The sequence below is a fragment of the Gracilinanus agilis genome, chromosome 3 (assembly GCF_016433145.1).
Source record: "Gracilinanus agilis isolate LMUSP501 chromosome 3, AgileGrace, whole genome shotgun sequence".
NCBI lineage: Eukaryota > Metazoa > Chordata > Mammalia > Didelphimorphia > Didelphidae > Gracilinanus > Gracilinanus agilis.
The window spans coordinates 629,150,431-629,171,286 of NC_058132.1; the positions used below are offsets into that span (position 1 = coordinate 629,150,431).

A 20,856-nucleotide genomic window follows, 5' to 3' on the forward strand; every position below is an offset into this window, starting at 1 on the left:
ATGGTCATGGTTGTGGCACTTCTCCCAAAGAGCCAACCCTGGTTATCAGGAGGTAAGGTGGGCTAATATTAATTCTACCTGGATGCTTACCATTTAGAAAGATACAGACTGATACAGAAGCCTAGGAGGATCCTATCATCATCATCATCATCATCATCATCATCATCATCATCATCATCATCATCACCACCACCACCACCACCACCACCACCACCACCAAATGGGTTTTAGAAGTTACTTTCTGTTATTTTGTAAGTCTAATTACCTTGTACAGCTTCTTTTATTACAGCAATAAATTGACTCCAAAGAACTTCGGGATTTATTTCAACCCAGCCATTACGAGGATAAATCACTTCTACCTAGTTATGAAAGCACAATTTAAGCAAAAAAATAACATTAAATTTAAATGGTAACAACCATTTTAAGGGCCTGTTTAAAATCCTATCAGCCACCAAAGATTTAAAAAAAAAAATGATTTTATAGGATTTACATTAAATTTTTTTGTAAAAAGCTTAAAGTAACCAACATAAAAATAATTCAAGATATTAAAATTCTAAGAAAGCACCATGAAGCAGAGGTATGACTATTAATGACATCATCCTGGAAATCCTTTTTCAGACTTCACTAAATTCCTCTAATAATTGATATGACATTCAAAGAACACTGGGTTACTGAAGGCTACTCCAATGGTGCACAAATGCTTGGCAGGTCCTCTATCAAGACAATGACAACAAACATGGTCCCAGGGAGAGACTGTCACCCAAAGACCAACCCTAAGTTCAGAGGTGATCACCACAAGAAGGTTGATCATCAAATGATGAGTTTTGGAACCACAGATTCTCATAAAACCTCACACAAAGGTCTGCAACGCATTACAATTTTCAGTGATGGAGTATGCACACAGATGAAATAATAGATCCATAAAATAGTAAAAGCCTTGGTGGCAAATGTCAGCTCACTCTTTTGTCAATATTTGAAATTTGCAGTATCAGGCTCAGTGTTTAGTTTCTGAAGAAATGCTACCCATGTCCCAGAGATCCAGGAATCATGCTTCTATAATACCAACTATACAAAATTTCCAGGCTAAGGATGAACAATTGAAGAAATGTGTATGCCGATGAGATTCATACTACTGAAGGGATAAATATCACCTAAGCACCACTGATATGCTCGTCCAGCTCAAAACAGTGGTTTCTTAAGCTACTGAAGGATGTTGTTAGCCCTCTAAATGGTGAGAGGAGGAACTGAAAAACAGGAAAACTTCTCTTTCTTTTCTAACATGTGGATTAAAAAGAAAAAGGAAGATAATGAATGAATAAGCAGTAATACCCAACATCTTAAGTTTCTTCATGCATTCCTTGCTCAAATAGGGACCCCTTTTTTTAAACAACAAACACATTCATCTTTAACACTACTGTTTCTGACTTTCCTCCATGTTAATCCTTATCCCTGGGTAATCGCATCATCAGAATTCCATGCTCCTTACTTGCATGTAGAAGTCACAAAACTTAACCCTTTGTTATGAGAGTTCAATGAGGATGGTGGATTGGGGAAATATGTAGAGAAATGATTGTGGTATAAAGTCAAAACAGCATCATCTCAATGAGAATTCTGAAGTTATCGTTTGGAGTTCTTCCCTGACAAATGAATGGTCTGTCACCTTAGCTAAGTCTCAGAATTGCTTAGTAATTATTCCCCTTTTATAGACTCCACAGGGATTGTTCCACCCTTTTCCCCCCCTCAAGATCTCATATTACACTAACAAAATGGAGGCCATCAAATGGGAGGCCTTTCTACTCCCTTCCTTCTTTCTGCAAAATTTTCTCACCAAATTCAACCTTTTACTCTTCCAGTTCTTCAGTCACAGAGAAAGAAGGATATATACTCATTAATTTTGCCACCTACACTGTAAGCATTTCTCTTCTTGCCATCTCCAGAATCTTGAAGATACATGAAAGAGGGAACCATATGCCTGGGCAATCTCTCCATTACTTTTTATCTCATGTCTACAAATAGTACCCCTCCCCAATTCTTAAAATAAACATATTTAAAACTCTTCAATGAAAGGGAGAGTATCAGAAGTACTTCAGGGTGGCAGCTGGGTAGCTCAGTAGATTAAGAGCCAAGCCTAGAGATGGGAGGCTAGCTATGTGAACCTGCAAATCACTTAACCCCCATTACCTAGCCCTTACAACTCTTCTGCCTTATTTCCAAGGCAGAAGGTAAGGGTTTAAAAAAAAAAAAAAAAAAAAAGGTACTTCAGGTCCAAAATGGACTTTCTAGAAATAAGGTCCTGAACAACCAGTTGATTGAGATATTATGACAAGATCGCTTAAATGAAAAGGAATAGTAGGTAGAGGTCTTTTAAAATGTCTGGCAAGTACTCTTAGCTGCCCTACTCACTTAGAAACCAAAAGGTTTTCATTAATCTGGCTAATTCCTAACATAAAATATTACTATCCCAGCTATACAATAAAATTCCATGACTACTCTGAGAAATTTCCAACTGTGCACTCAAGCTCAGTTCTCTTACCCTTTCATTCTATTCTACATACCCAAACCATATTTTATTTTATTTTTTTGTTCAAAGATATTTTATTTTTCCAAGTATAAGTAATAACAATGTTCAACATACATTTTCCAAAATTATAAGATCCAAATCATCTCTCTTCCTTGTTTCCCTCCCCCTGAGTCAGAGATGGTAAGCAATTTGATCTGGGACTCACAGTCTTCCATATTGGTCATTGTTGTAAGAGCACACTTAAACAAAACCAAGACCCCAAAATAAAACTCTAAATACAATGATGTGAAGGAGAAGTCTGCTTTGATCTGCATCCGACTCCAAAAGTTCTTTATCTGGAGGTACTCTAACCATACTGATCTTATGAATTAAAAGCTAATTTAATATTATGTTACTGTCTTCCTTTTATCTACAAAGTAAACTCCTTAGGCAGATTCCATCATTTCATCCCAGGATTCCATCATTTCATCCTTCCCTACTTCCCAATATTTCCCTACAAGTACCCCAGTCTTCAAAGAAGCCTATGTAATAAAAGTTCACATTATATAGGAGTTTTGCAAAATATTTTTACATGCCTTATCTCATTTGATCCTTTGTTTATACTGTTCCCTCTAGCTGGGGTACAGTTCCCTCATGTCAGCATTGGTCAAATTCCTACTTCTTCTTCAAGATCTGACTCCTAGACTACCATCTTCCTTCACATGACCAGTCATGAAACTTTTTCCTCCTCTGAGCTCCCATAATACTTTATTCATAACTCTTACTCAATTATTTATATCACTTCTGTGTACATATCTTATTTCTTATGTTAGACCATAAGGTCCTTGAAGGCCAGAACTATATTTTGGGTCTCTTAATATTTCCCATAGTACTCTGCATACACAGAGTATCCCAAAAGTCTTTATGCACATTGAAGTTTTAATAACTCCAGGAATATAAAAACTATAAACTTAAAAAAAAGTTTGAAATGTAATTATTGATTTAAATATTGACATCTATTTTTTTTAAACTCTACCTTTTGTCTTAGAATCAATAGGATCAGTTCCAAGGCAGAAGAGTAGTAAGGGCTAGGAAATTCAAGTTAAGTGACTTGCCCAAGATCACCCAACTAGGAAATGCCCACTGAGCCACTTGGCTGCCCTGATACACTTCTTGTTAAAATTCTACATAACCAACATCTTATGCTACTATATATATATATTACTCTAGTTGATTTTCAACTTTTATAAAAATATATATAAATTTATATATTAAAAATTTTATAAATGTATAAAATATAAATTATATTTAAAATTTATTTAAAATGTTAAAAAAAAGTCACTCAGTGACTAAATGAATTGCATTTGTAATCTTAGCCTTAAGATCATATAAAGAGAAGGTTTGGACACATACACAGCAGTTTTGATGTGACCCTCACCAGAAACAGTTTAAAGGCGATAGATTAGATACCCGAGGTGGCTGGCCAAGAGGACCTCCTCTACTGATCCAAGGCCTGAGAAAGTGTCATCCAGAAAAGTAAGATCACATATTTACATTTGCAAATGGTGTTTTTCCTTAAGTGTGGAGGGTTTATACTTCTTTAGTTGTTAAAGCTTAAACCTGCACTAAAATAGAATAAAATAAAAACTCTGAACAGTAATTTTTACCATGGAGATTACAAAAAGAACTTGGAAAGCAGGAGAAACACAGACACAGTCACATTTTACAGCATGTGATTTTTTTTTGTAAGCCAGATGCTACGATGCCTTTTCCTTAATACATTAGTGCATGTGGCACTGGAAATGTCACTCTTTGTTATAGAGTTACCCATCAAAAGATACATGGTGGATTCAAAACATATTTGCAGTGGTTTGCCATGAAATGCTATTCCACTTGGGGAAATAACAAGCTTTCTATGTTTTTGGAAACTACTATGTCAATTATTTGTACCAATTCTAGCATTATTACCCTCAAACTAGAAGTGTTTAAAAAGCCAAATACAACTAGAAAGAATAAAAAACCTGGGCAAATCATAAGGAAAATGAGGCATTTTTTTTCTGCTAAATTACCTGGAACAAGTCACTCCCTCAAGAGATGATGGCTTTAGGGGCTGTTTGGTGGATAGGCAGGCCTAGATTGGAGATCCTGGGTTCAAATGTGGCTTCAGACACTTCCTAAATGTGTGACCCTGGGCAAGTCACTTAATGCCAATTGCCTATCCCTTATTGCTCTTCTGCCATGGAACCAATACTTGGTATTGATTCTAAGAGAGAAGGTAAGGATTTTTTAAAAAAAGACAGAGAGGGGCAGCTGGGTAGCTCAGTGGATTGAGAGTCAGGCCTAGAGACGGGAGGTCCTAGGTTCAAATCTGGCCTCAGACACTTCCCAGCTGTGTGACCCTGGGCAAGTCACTCGATCCCCATTGCCCACCCATACCACTCTTCCACCAAGGAGCCAATACACTGAAGTTAAGGGTTTAAAAAAAAAAGACAGAGAAAAAGATGATGGTTTTTAACATTAAGTGAAAGAGGTATAAGTACTATTGACCTTAATATCTATAAATTCATATAAAAATTTGTTTTTAAGTAAAAACCCTTAGCTTTTGTCTTAGAATCAGTACTGTGTACTGGTTTGAAGGCAGAAGAGCAGAAATGGCTAGGCAATGGGAGTGACTTGCCCAGAGTCACACAGCTAGGAAGTAATTGAGGCCAAATTTGAACCCAGGACTTCCCATTTCTGGGCCTGGCTCTCAATTCACTGAGCCACCTAGCTGCCCTTTGCTATTATTTTTTTAAATCCTGCATAAAGTTATTTCAAGTTCCCAGGGAACATGCTACATTCTATTGTGGTATTAGAGTTAAGAATTCTGGCCATGAATACTACAACTCTCCATTTTTAAAAAACCCTCACCTTCTACCTTGGAAGCAATATTAGGTATTGGTTCCAAGGCAGAAGAGTGGTAAGGGCTAGGCAATGGGGGTTAGGTGACTTGCCCAGGGTCACACAATTGGGAAGTGTCTGAGGCCACATTTGAACCCAGGACTTCCCATCTCTAGGCTTGGCTCTCAATCCACTGAGCCACCCAGTTGCCCCCTAACTCTCCATTTAAAATTTCAGTAGAAACTAAACTCATCTGGTTTCCAAAAACAATACTCTCTAACAACAATGAATAAACAAGTATTAGACACCTACAACGTGCTAGGCACAGGGGATAAAAGACACCTGAATTCTTTTGGTTAAAGGCAAATAGAGAAATATGAATAGGCCGAGGCGCTAGCACCTGGCAAGATTAGGAATGCCCCCTGACTGATTGTTTTAGGACATGCTTGAGTTAAGTTTTGAAGCAAATTAGGGATTTTAAGAAGGATAAGGGAAGAGAGAGTACAGAGTACCAGGGCCAGCTAATGGCTGGAGAGAGCGGGAGATTGTGTAAATCCGATGTACGAGAAAGCTGGACAGGTAGATTGGGCCAGGTTGTTAAGGAGTTTTACATACTAAATAGGGGAACTTGTCTTCATTCTTGGAGGCAAGCCAATGCAACTGGAATTGATTGATTAGAGGGATAAGGGATAAGGTTTACAAAGCAGGTGACAGAAAACTTCTAAATCAAAGCTCAGAATTTCAGAGCTGGAAGTCCTCTCAGAGGCTAATCACTCTAACTGAATACATTATAGTGGTAATAAGAAGTTTCACCTAGGCCAAGACAGTTGAAATGGGAAAGAAATGAGGATGCAGGAGACAGTCACATTCACCCCTGGAGAAGGTGGCCCAGACTTTGCTTCTGAGGAATACCACAAGACCTTGGGAGATGGGCTGGGGGCTCTGCCATGAAACGAACTAATATTCTAATATGAATAATAATATTCTAACTAATAATATGAACTAATCTTGCCAGGTGCTAGTGTCTTGACCCATTGTCCATATACCTCTATTCACACAAGTTGCCTTTCCCCAAAAGAATTCAAGTGTCTTTTATGCCTCATGCCTTGCACATAGTAGGTTTTAATAAATTCATGAACATGTTCAAGAACATGAACAAAGCAAGGAACATGGATAATGCTCTCCAAGAAAAGGTAGTAAACCCCATTTTATAACAATGCCCTTTTCTAGTTCTAGGTGATTGCAAGGAAATCTTTCCTTCTATCGAGTCTATATTTGGCCTTCTGCAATTTCTAACTTTCCCAACTCTTTAAGTCAAATGTGACAAACCTATATCCTCTTCTACAGGATAGCCTTTCTAAAATCGTGACCGTGTCTCTCTCTGCCTCCTTTCCCAATCTCAAAGTTAAATATTCTAATTTCTTCAACCAATCCTCCTAGAATATGAACTTGGGCCCCTTTATCAACATAGCTCCTTTCCTCTGGAGACTTTCAGGTTATCAACATCCTTCCTATGCCCAGAACAGTTATGATTTTCACTTGAGAAAATAAAACATAATATTCTGGGACTATCCAGTGGCTATCTTAATAAACTTTGAGCCTATAATATGCTTTCAGAAAACCTGTTACTCAGTTGATATTTACTGCCCTACTTCCATACAGTTATAAAGAAAAAGGCCTTCATGCCCCAGACCTTCAGGGAATGTATGGCCCAATTAGCTTAAGATTGCAGAGGTTTGCAATACACCCTCAGGAAGTTCACTAAATGTACTTTCGTGTACATACAATCCCCAATATCTACTTGTAAAACTTCCTCTTGAAATTTTCACTTTAAACTGATTGGATTCTCACTTCTGATTTGCTATTACTATTTTCCAAAGAGATACATAATCCTGTTCCCTAAAGAAGAAAATGACTCACGAAGAATTATACAATAACTTTGGATTTTCCCTTTCCAAGAATTCTTTCTTTCTGTTTTATGAGCCAAGGATTTTAAATTCCTTATTGTTACTTAAAGCAAGTCTCTTGTGTAGAAAATCATAATGGGAACCTTTTGCATGTACACAGTGTGTCTACTTCTGGAAATGAGATTCAAAAACCAGCCTCAAGAAGTCAATACTATGCTTTTCTCTAGTGCTTCTTCACTCTCATCAAGACCTCCATTCTCTCTGCCCCTTAGTACTTCTGGTCATTAATTCCTACTCTCACTTCACTCTCCTTCCTGCCTCTCCAGCTTCAACCCAATTTTCAACTCTTCACTGACTTCTGCTCTTGAATCCATTACCTTACTATCTAATCCTACTGTGGCTCCCCTCTTGCCAAATCTCAGCTGGAGATCAGTTCCATCACTTCCTCCACTCCTACTCTACTAGCCATAAACAAAACCAGAGGAAATCTCACAGACATGCTGACTAGAAGACTATAAATTCATGTTATGTCACTTCAAATGGGCCCTTTGCTGAAGGAAAGTAGACCTTTGATGCCTAACCAATTCCCTCTCATCTCCCCAAACCCTATTCCAAATCTTCTCCTTTTCTCCTTAAGTTGCTCATACCTGTCCCTAGCCCCTCTCTCAGAGGAGGGCCTTGTCTCTTATTTTACTTATTTTGAAATGAGTTGGGCTCTTTTCTCCCATTCTCTGCATTTCAAAAGCTCTTGGAATCATCTCTCACTCCCCACCTGTCCTTCAGTCTGACAAAGAGGTAGATCTTTTCCTTTACCAAGATCTATATTTCTATATGTCAATTAATAAACATCTATTAAGTTTCTACCATGAGCCAGGAACTCTGCTAAGTGCTGGGCATACAAAAGGAAGCAAAAAGCAGACCCTACCTACCCTCAAGGAGCTCACTATGTAATGGGGGAGAAAATATGCAAACAAATACATATGAACAATGTCTACACAGGATCAATAGCTAATAATTAACAGAGGAAAGGCACTAGATTTGAGAGGGGTTGGAACTACATCTGTATTTAATCTTATCCCCTCCTGTCTTCCCCAGAAGATACAAACTCAATCATCTCCCTTCTCAAATCTTCAAGCCTTTCCTATCAACTGGTTCCTTCAGTACTGTTTTCAAACATGTGTGCATCTCCTATTCTTACAAAACCTTCACTAGATTCTTTTGTCCCCTCAAGTTATCGTTCTATTCGAAGGTAAACTCCCTGGAAAAGCTGTCTCTAGGACACTTACTCTCTCTACTCTTTCCTCTTCCTCACTTCTCAATCCTTTCCAATCTGGCTTTCTACCTAATCATTCTCCTTAAACTGCTCTCTCCAAGGTTAATCAAGATCTCTTAGGTGTCCAGTCTGATAGTGTTTTTCTCAATCCTAATCTCTCTCTCTCTACCTACTGCATTTGACACTATTGACCATACTTACTCCTAGAGTCTTTCCCATGATGTTTCATAGCACTCTTCTCTCCTGTGTCTCTTCTCATCTAACCACCTCTGTCTCCTTGGCTGGCTTATAACCCACATCATGGCGGCTCCCTATGAGTATTCCCTGAGGTTCCATCCTGGACCTTCTCTTCTCTCTGTCTTGGTGACCTCCTCACCTCCCATGAGTTTAATCATCATCTCTACACAGAAGATTCCCAGCTCAACAAGTCTGGCTTCAGGTTCTCCCCTGCCTTTTATTCCAACAACTCCAACTGCCTACTGGATATTTCAAACTAGATCTACTGGAGACATCGAACTCAGCATATCTAAAACTAAACTAGTTGCCTTTACCCCTAAAACATCCCTTCTTCCAAACTTCTCAATTCAAAAAAAAAAGACCCTTACTTTCTGTCTTGGAATTAATACTACATATTGGTTTTAAAGGGGAAGAGCAGTAAGGGCTGGGCAATGGAGGTTAAGTTTCTTGCCGAGGGTCACACATCTAGGAAGTATATTGGAGGCCACATTTGAACCCAGGACCTCTCCATCTCTGGTTTTGTTCTCTATCCACTGAGCTGCCTAGCTGTCCCCTTCTCTTTCTCCTTTGAAAGCAATGGCATACTTCCAGTGTCTGGGTTTCATAATCTCCATATTATCCTTAATTCTGTACTCACCCACATCCAATACAGCTAATCAGTTGCCAGATCTTGCCACTTCTATTGCCTTCACATTTCTCAATAGGACCCCCTTTTCTGCTATACCTTAGCACCGGTCTTCATCACTAATTCCCTAGATTTAAGGTTCCGTTTACAACAGTACATCCTCCCATAGTTGCAAAAGGAATTTTCCTGAAGCATAGTTCTTATCAAGGGACTTCTCTACTCAAGGAACTCCAGTAGATTCCTGTTATCTCTAGGATAAATGATAAACTTCTTTATCTTTTAAAGCCCTGCACAATCTGGGATCAGTGTCCCTTTCTAACACTTGGTGAAGAAGCTAAAACAGCCTTTTCTCTGTTCCTAACTCACAACATTCTGATTTCCTTTCTCCAGCCAACTCCTTCACCTTTCTTCTCTCGGCCCCAAGGTTTCTTTCTTTAAGAAGGGGAATAAGGGAGAGGAGGGAAGAAGGGCAGACAGTTAGGTGGCTCAATGAATTGAGACCCAACCAGACCTAGAGACAGGAGGTCCAGGGTTCAAATATGGTCTCAGACACTTCCTAGCTGTGTGACCCTGGACAAGTCACTTCACCTCCATTGCACCTCCATTGCCTATCCCTTACTGGTATGCCTTGGAACCTATACTCACTAAATATATGCTAGTGCTTAAGTTAGTGTTCATAAAGTTGTATGATATACATTTCCTTCAAGTAGTAAGGTGTTGAAATCTATTTATCATCTCTGATAATCTGATAAGGACGGCTTAGTTGAGTTTTAGCTCATGCTTCCAGCTCTCTCTCTGGCAGCATGGAGTTTATTATATATACTTCAAGACTAACTTCACACAAAAGAACCCCTCTAAAACTTCACACTTGTCCATAAGTTACAAATTATGTCATATCAAAACACAAAGATTCTCAATGGCTTCCAAATAGAACAAGGCCAAGACTGAATTTTGACTGGGTTCTTATCAGAAAGCCAAGTCGGGGAATATTTTCTAAGGGGCAAATAGCCCCCACTGGAGGAATTTATGACCTTGACTGTGTAAACTACTTTTGAAACAAAAACAGTTGTATTGCTGGTTTGCTAGGAGCTTAAAGCTTTTCATTAAGGCCACAATACTTTTCAACAAGAAAAGGTGTGGATCACAAAAGAGGTCAAAAGATGAGTCTCACATTTTTATCTATTTGAGACTCTGTTTCTCTTATTGGCTTTCCACAGTAAGGGTCAACCTTGGTCACTTTTAAGGGACATGTTTGGCCATGCTGACCAAATACTGATTTGGAAAAATTTTGCAATGAAGGTATTTGCACCAAAAACTTTCCTACTGTCAACATTTTATCCTACTATAGCTATTCTATGTGAGCTTTTCATTTTAAAAATAAACTGTTTGATAGAAGAAGAGAAAAAAAAATCATAGAATTGATTCTAAGACAGAAGGTAAGGGTTAAAAAAAAGCAGAGTGGTCACCATCTCTGTAGGAAGTCTTTGCAGACTTCCCCAATGGCTTGTGTTATTGCTTATATCTAATTACTGGGTAAGTTTGTGAATGTACTTATTATTAACCTTTGAGCTTTGTGTATTTGTAGACGTCCTTGTTTGTCTTTCTCATTAGAATGGAAGCTCCTTGTAAGTTAGGATCACTTCATGATACTTTTTAGTACTTCTATCCCCAGCCTGGGCACATGTTGATTGACTGATACAAAGTAGTTAGAAGGCACTGAGGGTTCTTTCTCAGATTTTCTGGCTCAGGAAGCTGGCTGAAGTTTGGGTTCACTGTTCTGAGATCTCCTCATAAAGTTAAGAGCATGGCATAACTTCAAAAGAAAGGTTTGTGGCAGTGTTTTTACCTTGCCCCTGACTGGACCTTCTCCAAGGCAGTTCCTGGAGGCCATACTTAACATCAATAAAAGAGATGGGAAAGAGCCAGTAGATAAAAATCAAATTAGGAGAGAAGCATCTAAATTGGGTCAGAAGGAACTGTTCTTTCTCCCAAACCCAGACAATGAGAAATCATATGTTTCTTGGTGTGCTTTTAATTTAACCCTTTTTCATACCCTAACATTGACAGAATTTGTCCCTCCTCTTTTGTGTTCTCCACAATTACTTACCATGTTGTTAACTGAAATCATCAGCTTTTAGATACAGAAGTTATTTCTACTCTTAAAGATCTAGCAAAATCTGCGCTTATAACAGCAAAGCCCATTTCTCCACATTTGGAAAATAATTTTCTTAACTTTTCTCCTAAAATGGAGATACAGTCAAACCAAAGACTTGCCAAAGTAATTTCACCCTTTTCTTTCTTAGGGATTGATATCATTCCCTTTGCTTTTTGAGGGGATGACTGCCTACTGCTCTATAACTGCACTCTGAATCCCTTTAATTCCAAGCTGTAAAATGACTTGACCAATGCTCCCTTCCCAGGCCACAACTCCCTACTCCCTCATACACCTATCTAGATGTCAGCCCTAATTCCTATCCCACTATTCCCCAGTCTTTCATGGTATCCTCTAGAACCCTATTCTATTGTTAACAAACTGCCCTTACTAGAAAGCCTGTGGCTCCCTCTCCCATTTCTTCATATAGTTTGTATTTACCTCTGTACATACATGCCCATCAATTAACTGTAAGCTCTTTGATGGCAGGGGCTGTTTTCTTTAGACTTTGTACCTCTGATGCCTAGCACAGTGTTGGGCACACAACAGAAACTAGATAAATGTGTGATGAGGGGGCAGCTGGGTAGCTCAGTGGATTGAGAGTCAGGTCTACTGATGGGAGGTCCTGGGTTTAAATCTGGCCTCAGACACTTCCTAGCTGGGTGACCCTGTGCAAGTCACTTAACCCCCAATGCCTAGCCCTTAACACTCTTCTACCTTGGAACCAATACATTGTATTGATTCTAAGATGGAAGGTAAGGGGTTAAAAAAACCTTTTTTTTTTTAAAATGTGTGATGAATTGAATAGCCAAAGGAGGAGAAATGGGAATAAATCTGGGAGCTCCTGTGTATATACATGCACACACGTTCTATAATCAGTGACTGACAATTCCCTGTCTGAATCTTTCATATGGCTTCATTGCATTCAAGTAGACAATTTTTCCAACAAGTATTTATTATGAGTCACTGTGGAAGACATGAGCCAGGGACACAAAGACACCCTCAAGGAGCTTCAATTCTAATGGAATGGGAGGAAGAATGAAGGGGATCAGGCTCCTTCACATATGGAGATGAGAGTACGAATGAATAGTACTGAGCATGCAATCAGTAAGCATTTATTAGTGCCAGGCACTGGAGCAGGGGGCCATTTGTTTGGAGTTGCTTTCCCAAATATGGCCACCACCATTAGTGGTCTATTCTTGTCTAAAATGATCTCTAGAACTCATGTCCATCAGGCGAAGTTAGAGACCCAGGAGGTATTTTTCTGTAGGAACTAACTGCCCTTTCCTCTCCCCCCACCCTTTACCCCAGGATCAAACAGGAAATAGAACAGTAATCAACAGCCTATTCTAACTTGTTCTTCCATAGGGAAGGGGAAAAAAGGTAGAGAACTCCAATGCTAAGAAACCTGCTTAGTTAAGTGATTCCAGATACTTGTCCCATAACATCAATTACAAAGCAATTTTCAATGAAGCAGTTTTACTTGATCTCATAAAATGAAATGGTTTTTTTCTCTACTTATACAATTACCCAAAGGCTTAATGGATTATGATTATATATTGGATTATATGAGGAATGAGTAAACTTTCACCTTTGCCATGCTAAGGCATTTATTACTAAGGTAATATTTACCAGAATGAATTCTGAAACCAAATTTAGATATTACACTAAAGTAATAAGAAAAAAAATTTTTTTAAACCCATACCTTCCATCTTAGAACCAATACTATGTATTGGTTCTAAGGCAGAAGAGTAGTAAGGGCTAGGCAATGGGGGTTGTGACTTGCCCAGGGTCACACAGCTGGGAAGTGTCTGAGGTCACATATAAACCCAGGACCTTCCATCTCTAGGTCTGACTCTAAATCCACTGAGCTACCCAGCTGCCCACAAGAAAAAAATTTTTGACAAGAGAATCAATAAAACTTGTACTGCAAAATCAAATTCTTTTTTTTTAAGCTCTTATCTTCCATCTTAGAATCAATACTGTGTATATGTTCAAAGGCAGAAGGGTGGTAAGAGGTAGGCAATGAGGGTAAGTGATTTGCCCAGGGTCACACAGCTAGGCAGTGTCTGAGGTCATATTTGAACCTAGGACCTCCCATCCCTAGACCTGACTCTCAATCCACTGAACTACCCAGCTGTCCCTCCCTTTCAGTGTATTTGAGAAATCAAAACTATTTTCATACTAAGGTGTTATTTGCTTTTCAAATAATCTGCACCCCCAATCAAATTCTTGATAATATTTCTAAATGAAAAAGTTTTGATGATGAGACACTATGGGAATGTGGGAACTTGATTGGGGAGTCTTTAAAATCCAGGAACCCTAGACAAGGACAGTTTCAAGGGATTTCTATGAATTTAATTTGATATAAATATTAAATTGAAATGCCTCTGGAGGTAGGTCATGAGACACCTAGCTAAAGTCTTACTTAACTGATCCTTAGAGCTTTTTGTCATGTATAAAGAAATAAGTATTTATTTAAATTCTCAAAAAGCATTTAATAGCATCAAGAAGCAATGAAATATTTAAAAGAACACTAAAATAGTCTTGGGAATAAAAGTAAATACAAAAGCAATTTATCAAATAAATACCATCTTGGCATGCTGCCTCTACAGTGGAGTATTTAGTCATTCACTTACTACTTATTAATTATGCAAAACAAAGACTCAGGAATCCTGAAAATTCAAAAACTGAAATGGAGTCACAAACCAAATAATAAAGGAGACTCCTTACTGGCTACAAAGAAAGGTGAAATCATAAGAGATACATAACTATCACCTGTGTTGGGTTTTGGTAGAAACTTCTAACAGCTACAGATATCAAACACAGGACTGCTTGAGAAGTTCACATTCTATGCCTGCCCAAAGGGTTCTCTGCTGGAAGAGGCACTGAAAGATGACAACAATGCTTTAAAAAAGGCATCCTTAAAACTTAAAAAAAAAAAAAAAAAAAAAAAAAAAAAAAAAGGCAGCAGATACTAGGACTTAAGAAATAGAAATGCCACCAAAATCTGAAATCATAGAAACACACTAAGAAGCTGTTTTGGAGGGCTGGCAGGGCAATGCAGCTGGGAGCCCAGGCTCCTGATGAGAACTGGGTCTGGGTCAATACTCACTCAGGGGATGGGGAAGAAAGTCAAGCAGGCGGACTCTGACTTATGCCCCTTGAATAGACCATTCTTCCAGTTGAAACAAAACAAGTGCAGGAACCAGGCTGGAACTGTGTTTACACATATCACATAGCCCACTGTATACAGCTGTATTGCCCTGGAGAAAATACTCCACTCCCAAAAAAACTTTCTCCTCCCAGAGACACTTGGAAAAAAATAAAGCCTCCAAATATCCAAAGAGAGGCCAGAAAATCAACAGGGACAGCCAGTGGAAAGAACCCTGGAGAACCTAAGTTCAAATGCTGTCATTTAACTATGATGGGCCTCAGCTCTCTCATCTGTTACCAAAAAAAACAAACAAAAAAAAAAAACAATAAAAAATGAGGGGATGGGTTTGCACAGCCTCTGAGGTCTGCTCCAGATCTAGGATCCTATCAATGTGACATTGGGCTGGCCCCTTCACTACTCCCTGGGTCTCAGTTTACCCATCTGTAAGAATGAAAGGGTGGGTCTGCACAGCTCCTGAGGTCCCTTCCACCTCCAGGTCTAGGATACTATTAGTCTGGCTGGCTATTCACTACCTCCCCAAGCCTCAGTTTCTCCACCTGTAAGAAAATGGGGGTGGGTCTACACAGCTTCTGAGGTCTCTTCCCAACTTCCCGGGGCTTACAGTTTCCCCATCTGTAAGAACGAGAGGGTGGGTCGGCACAGCAACTGAGGTTTCTTCCCCACCTCTCCGGACCACAATTTCCCCACCTGTCAGAAGTCCAGGCCGGCCACTGGGGTGCTCCTGCGCCCCGCCCCCTCCCGGCCCCCCGCCAAGCGCAGCACCATACAGCCCCGGCCGGCAGGCAGGCGGGGCCGCGTGCTCCGCCCCGCCCCGCTCCGGGAGCCCTCTCGCCCGCCCAGCCCGCGGGGCCCTGGTCACCTCGTGGCTACTGGAGCCGAGGACCCGAGCGGCCCGGTCATAGACGTGGCCGCGGATCACGGAGCTGCCCACGTCCAAACCCAGCACATAGCCCGAGTCCGGCGGCCCCGGGCCCTGGCTTGGATGAGCCCCCGCCTCCTCTGGCTTCCCACCGGCCCTATCCCCGGGTTCGGCCTCAGCCTCAGTTTCGGCGGCGGGAGGAGGCACCGACATCGCAGAGCTGGAACCACCACTACGGCCGCGGTGCCCCTCGGCTCAGCAGCTAACCGCTCCCAACTGCCGCCTGCACAGCCGCCGCTGCAGCTGCAGCCGGCCTTCGCCTAGCGCCGGAGGCGGGAGGGGGCGGGGCTGACCGGAGGCCCGGCGGGCCGTGACGTTACGGCTCATCGGCCAATGAAGCTGAGGGGGCGGGGCCCACGTCGGGCTCGGAGCGTCCTCGCCGGCCCCACCCCGCCTCGTCCCATCTCTCTGAGCCGCTAGGGAGTGCCCGGGTTGGCCTCCACTCAGGCCACGGAGTCGGACCCGGGAAGGCAGAGGTACTCCTAGGTAGTAACCACCTGCCAGCCTTGCCACAATTAGGAGAACAAATATTGATTAAGCGTCAAGTGATAAGATCTCCTTAGAGCCTCGCAACGACCCTGAGAGGTCGTTGCTAGAAGTATCCTCATTTTACAGCTGAGGAAACTAAGGCAGGCCGAGAGAAAGTGACTCGCCCTGTTTCTGGGAGCTGGGAAAAGATGCGAGGAGGCGTTTGAATTCAGCATTGCCGGACTCCAGGTCCAGCTCTACCGCACCTGCTTACCTAATCACCATTACATTTATCGTGTATTTACTCCTCCCCCACCTCCCTCCCAAGTTGCCTCCTAAGGACTTGATTTATTGTTTTGTTGATTTATTTACAAAAATGTTAGTACTGCAGATTAAACTTCAAAGTGTATGCATACACCGCTCCCTTCACCCCCGCCCCTCATACCCAGCCCCATGATTAAATATTTACCAGCACTGGAACCACGAACCTTAGGAACGATATTGAACAACCTGGGACCCGGAGCTAAGAGGGACCGGCTGTAAAATGCTCAGGAAATGAAGTCATCACCTGATTGGAGGCCTGTGATTTTTAGAATAAAAATTATTTAGGATAACAACAGCAACTGGCATTTATATAGAGCTTTAAGGTTTGCAAAGTGATTTACACCCATTTTCTCATTTGAGTCTTACAGCAACTCTGGCTACAATCACTTAAGCACCTCTGGACCATCTAAAACTTCTTTCCTTCCTTCCTTCCTTCCTTCCTTCCTTCCTTCCTTCCTTCCTTCCTTCCTTCCTTCCTTCCTTCCTTCCTTCCTTCCTCTCTCCTTATTTCTTCCTTTCTTTTCCTTATCCTCTGTCTTAGAATCAATATCTATTCTAAGGCAGAAGAGTAATAAAGGCTCGGAAATTGAAAGTCTAGGAAGTGTGTGAAACCGAAATTAAATCCAGGTCCTTCTGACTCCAGACTTGGCTCTCTATCCACTGGGCCACCTAGCTGCCTCAGAATGTTTCTTATAGTCATGTCAAAATCAAGAAGTACAAAACAGAATTCATTATCTCTCCTCTGTATATCTTCCCTTTCCTCCCAAGCTTCCCTATGACTTTTTTTTCCCCCTATGATTTTTGAAGTTACCACCATTCTTTCAGGTATCATCTTAGATTGCTAATCTCATTTGACCTACTTATCCAAACCATTTGTCAACCTTATTATTTTACCTTCACAACATTCTTTCAGGTATATTCACATTCCTTTTTTCCTGCCCATCCAGCACCTGAATGACTACTTCTAACCTTTTAACTCATCTCCTTCCATTCTAAGCTTCTCACCTTGGAAGATTCTCTTCCTCTGATCCATCAAATCTTCATTGAACATCCCCACGCCCCTCTCAAGCCAGGCAGATTTCCTCCTCTATGTCCTCCAGATTCTCTTGACTTCTTCCTCATCCAGGGAAGTACTTTGTAGTGTCTTCCCCCTTTCAGCTTTCATAGATTGTTTTCTCCATTTAATAAGTCCTTTGAAGTTGGGGAATGTTTTTGCTTCCATTTTTATTCCCAGAACTTAACTCTTGGAATATAATTCATGCTTAATAATTTCCTTGTCATCTAACCCTATTCAATAAACTCCTGTAACTCCCTATTACCTTCAGGGTCAAATGCCTTTTGGGCATTAAAAAATCTTTATAAGCCTACCCTCTTCCTCTCTTTCCAGACTTTTTGTGGAAGGCCAATTGGAGAAATAGGGTCTGGATAGGGCCTGTTATCTGGATTCCCTACATGACCAATCCAGGCTGAAGCAGTCTTTGTTTGGTCCTGGTCACCTGAGCCCTGAAAAACTCTGGTACCAGCAGGTTGGTTAATCCCCAAACAACTTGACCCCTCCTGGAGGCTATTGGAAGTCATTTAGAGAAATAGAGTCTGTAATAGATTTTATCTGGATCCCATTACAAAATCATTGGCAAGTAAAACTGTATGTATGATTTTTTCTGCACTGCATGTCAGGACGAAGACAGAATGGTAAAGGTAAAAATCTGAGACTCCTCTTTTGACTCATTTTCAGATCCCCACCTTTTCTTAATATTCTTATTGGAAAGCTTTGAGTCCTTAGCAGACCAGGAGCTACGGAGTTAACCATTTTTCTCCTTGATAATTAAGAAGCCTGAACTCTAAAAAATATAATCAAGGCTGGACACAGATGAAGCTAGACAAGACTTTATCTGACCAGGTGCAGTCCTATAAATCAAGAGGACAGGACTCAATTAGTAAAAATCTCTATGAAATATAATTCTGCTCCCAGAATTAACTTCTTACTAATTGGTGGTTGGAATTTGGCCTTGGTCCCTGTTCTATCTTTACTTTGAAGCCTCCAAGGATTTTCTTTTATGTGATTTATAACCCCTTCGCAGCTGTGATTCTTTCTCTGTATTCTTTGTTTGAAACCAGTATGTAATAAACTCAAAACTCCATAGCAGTTGGAGCAGCTATGGGATAACCACTAGTCTGGCTGTTCTCAGTTTTCTGTTTCTGGTCTTTTCAATCCGTCGCCACTAAATGCCACTCAGGACCCCCCAAAATATAGAGCTGGCTCTCTATAACTTTTTGCACCTTATTCCCCTCAAAGCCCTCTACAATCCAGCTACACTAACATAGAACATCACATTCTTTCTTCTGTCCATGCCTCTGTCCCTACCCCACCCCACCCCCCAATGCCTGGAGTGCTCTGCCATTCATTCAATAAATATTTAATCTCCTACTATGTGTCAGGTGTGATTGGCACTGGTGTTACAAAAAGATGCAAAAGACAGTCCCTGTCCTTGAGGACCTTACAGTCTAACGGGGGAGACAACATGCAAACAATATGTGCCAAATAAGCTCAAGACAGGACAAAGTGGAAATAATTAAAAGGGGTGAGGGAAAGCTTCCTTCAGAAGGAGGGGTTTTAGTTAACACTTAATGGAATCCAGGAAGGTCAGTGCCAACTAGCTTGTCCCTCTAAATTTCCCTGGCTTCCTTTAAGGCTGATCAAATCCCCCTTTTTTGGAGGCAGTTTTTTTCTGGTTCTTTCTTCCAGCTGCTAATGCCTTTCATCAGCTCTGTACCTACCACCTATGTACCTAGTTATTGACTTATCTTCTCCCCCACTGCATCTTCCTTTAGGCATGGACTGTTTTTTGCCTTTCTTTACATCTGGAGCATTTAGCACAAAAGCCAGCACAGTCCATGCTAATTTAAATATTTATTGACTGACTGAGCTCTGATTTATGTGGATGAAGGAATGTCAATGCTGACAAAAATCACAAATCCCTCAGTATAAGTGTTATTTATGTAAGAGGCATGAACCAACTGCCCTGAAAGATCAGGGAAGATAACTAATAATCAAGTTTCTATTAAAGGAAATCAATCCAGGAAGTAAAGTTCTCCTGGGCTGGAAGCCTTCCTAGGGAGCTGTCCCGAAAACCAGTATCAAAGAATCTCATCCCCCTCTTAGTCAAGTCAACACTAGGAAACTAGTTCCTAGTCCAGGAATCAAGACCTAAGCCTGGGGCTGGACTCTATTAGTCCTTAGATACCTTTTACCTCCAGACCCTGTATTATTAGAGTTTTAAAAATGGATATCTTTTGTTTTTCATTCCCTACTTCTCCTAACCATATATCTTCTCTTCCTCCAAATGAGCTGTTCTTTATAATAGTGATTTTTTTAAAAGGAAGAAGAGAAAACAATCCTCTCCCCCCAAAAAACCCTAACTAACTGACACATCCACAGGCTTTGTATTCTTATTGAGGGTTTTGGCAACTTTCTGCCACAAAAAAAGGGAATGACACTGGGAAGAAGCTTAGTAAAATGTCCTTACATTCATAAAAGGGAAAGAACTTTTTAAATTATTATTATAGCTTTAAAAATGAGGTGAAATTTGAACTTGACCTTAGACTAGCCACATTGGATTAAGAAATTCAGAGGCAGAGAAAAACTCAATGTGAAGTGTATACTCTCCTCCTCCTCTTCCTCATCATTCTTCTTTCTCTTCCTAAAGGAAGAGGAGGAGGAGGAACCATGAAGGCTGAGATGGTATGAGATTTAGCTCCCAAGGAAACCTCTATCAAGAAAGTGAATAGGGAAAAATGGGGGGGGGGGGAGAGAATTACCAAAGATCTCAGGAAGAAGAAAACTGAAAAGACCTTGCATAGAAGCAGATAAGTCATCAGGGAAAACACTAACAACAGGAAGAAATATGGTCTCTGGATCTAGTAAATAAATTCAGGCAATAATGAATATATAATGAAAACAAAGGAAAATGATCTAATAATGAGACAGAAGATCCAGTGCAGTGTAAGAATGAAGCCACAACATATTATTCCTGGGGGACTCAAATAGAAATGAGAATTATGAGAGCAGAATTTAAAGCCTCAAAATAAAAAATAAAAATGGGCAGAATAGAAAAACTGGAATCTGCAAAGGCAATCTCACCAAAGAAACAGGAGAAACAATAGATTGGGGGTGTAAATATATAGAAGTAAAGATAATCTAGTAGGAGGAAAGCAAAAAAACCCAACAAACTTAAATGTTCACTATACAAGCTAAACCTACTGATCTTGAGGAGGGGGTATGGATAAATTTTAGAGAAAAAATTTAAGCCATGTGCTCTGAATTCTCTCTTCTCCCCTTTTCCTTATTGCTTATTCAGTCATTTTGCCACCTTCTCTTTCTTCACCTGGCAAA

The 20,856-nt window shown here is 40.5% G+C and overlaps 1 protein-coding gene across 1 annotated transcript in view; it reads right to left on the reverse strand.

The window, feature by feature from the left end:
• Positions 1–15,824, reverse strand: part of GK5 (glycerol kinase 5) — a 59,882-nt gene extending 44,058 nt beyond the window's left edge. The window contains exons 1-2 of the mRNA XM_044669454.1: positions 15,612–15,824; positions 266–359 (exon numbers count right to left, since the gene is read on the reverse strand). Of these exons, the coding sequence (XP_044525389.1) occupies positions 266–359; positions 15,612–15,824 (307 nt within the window). The remainder of the gene's footprint in view (positions 1–265; positions 360–15,611) is intronic.
• Positions 15,825–20,856: the final 5,032 nt, after the last annotated feature.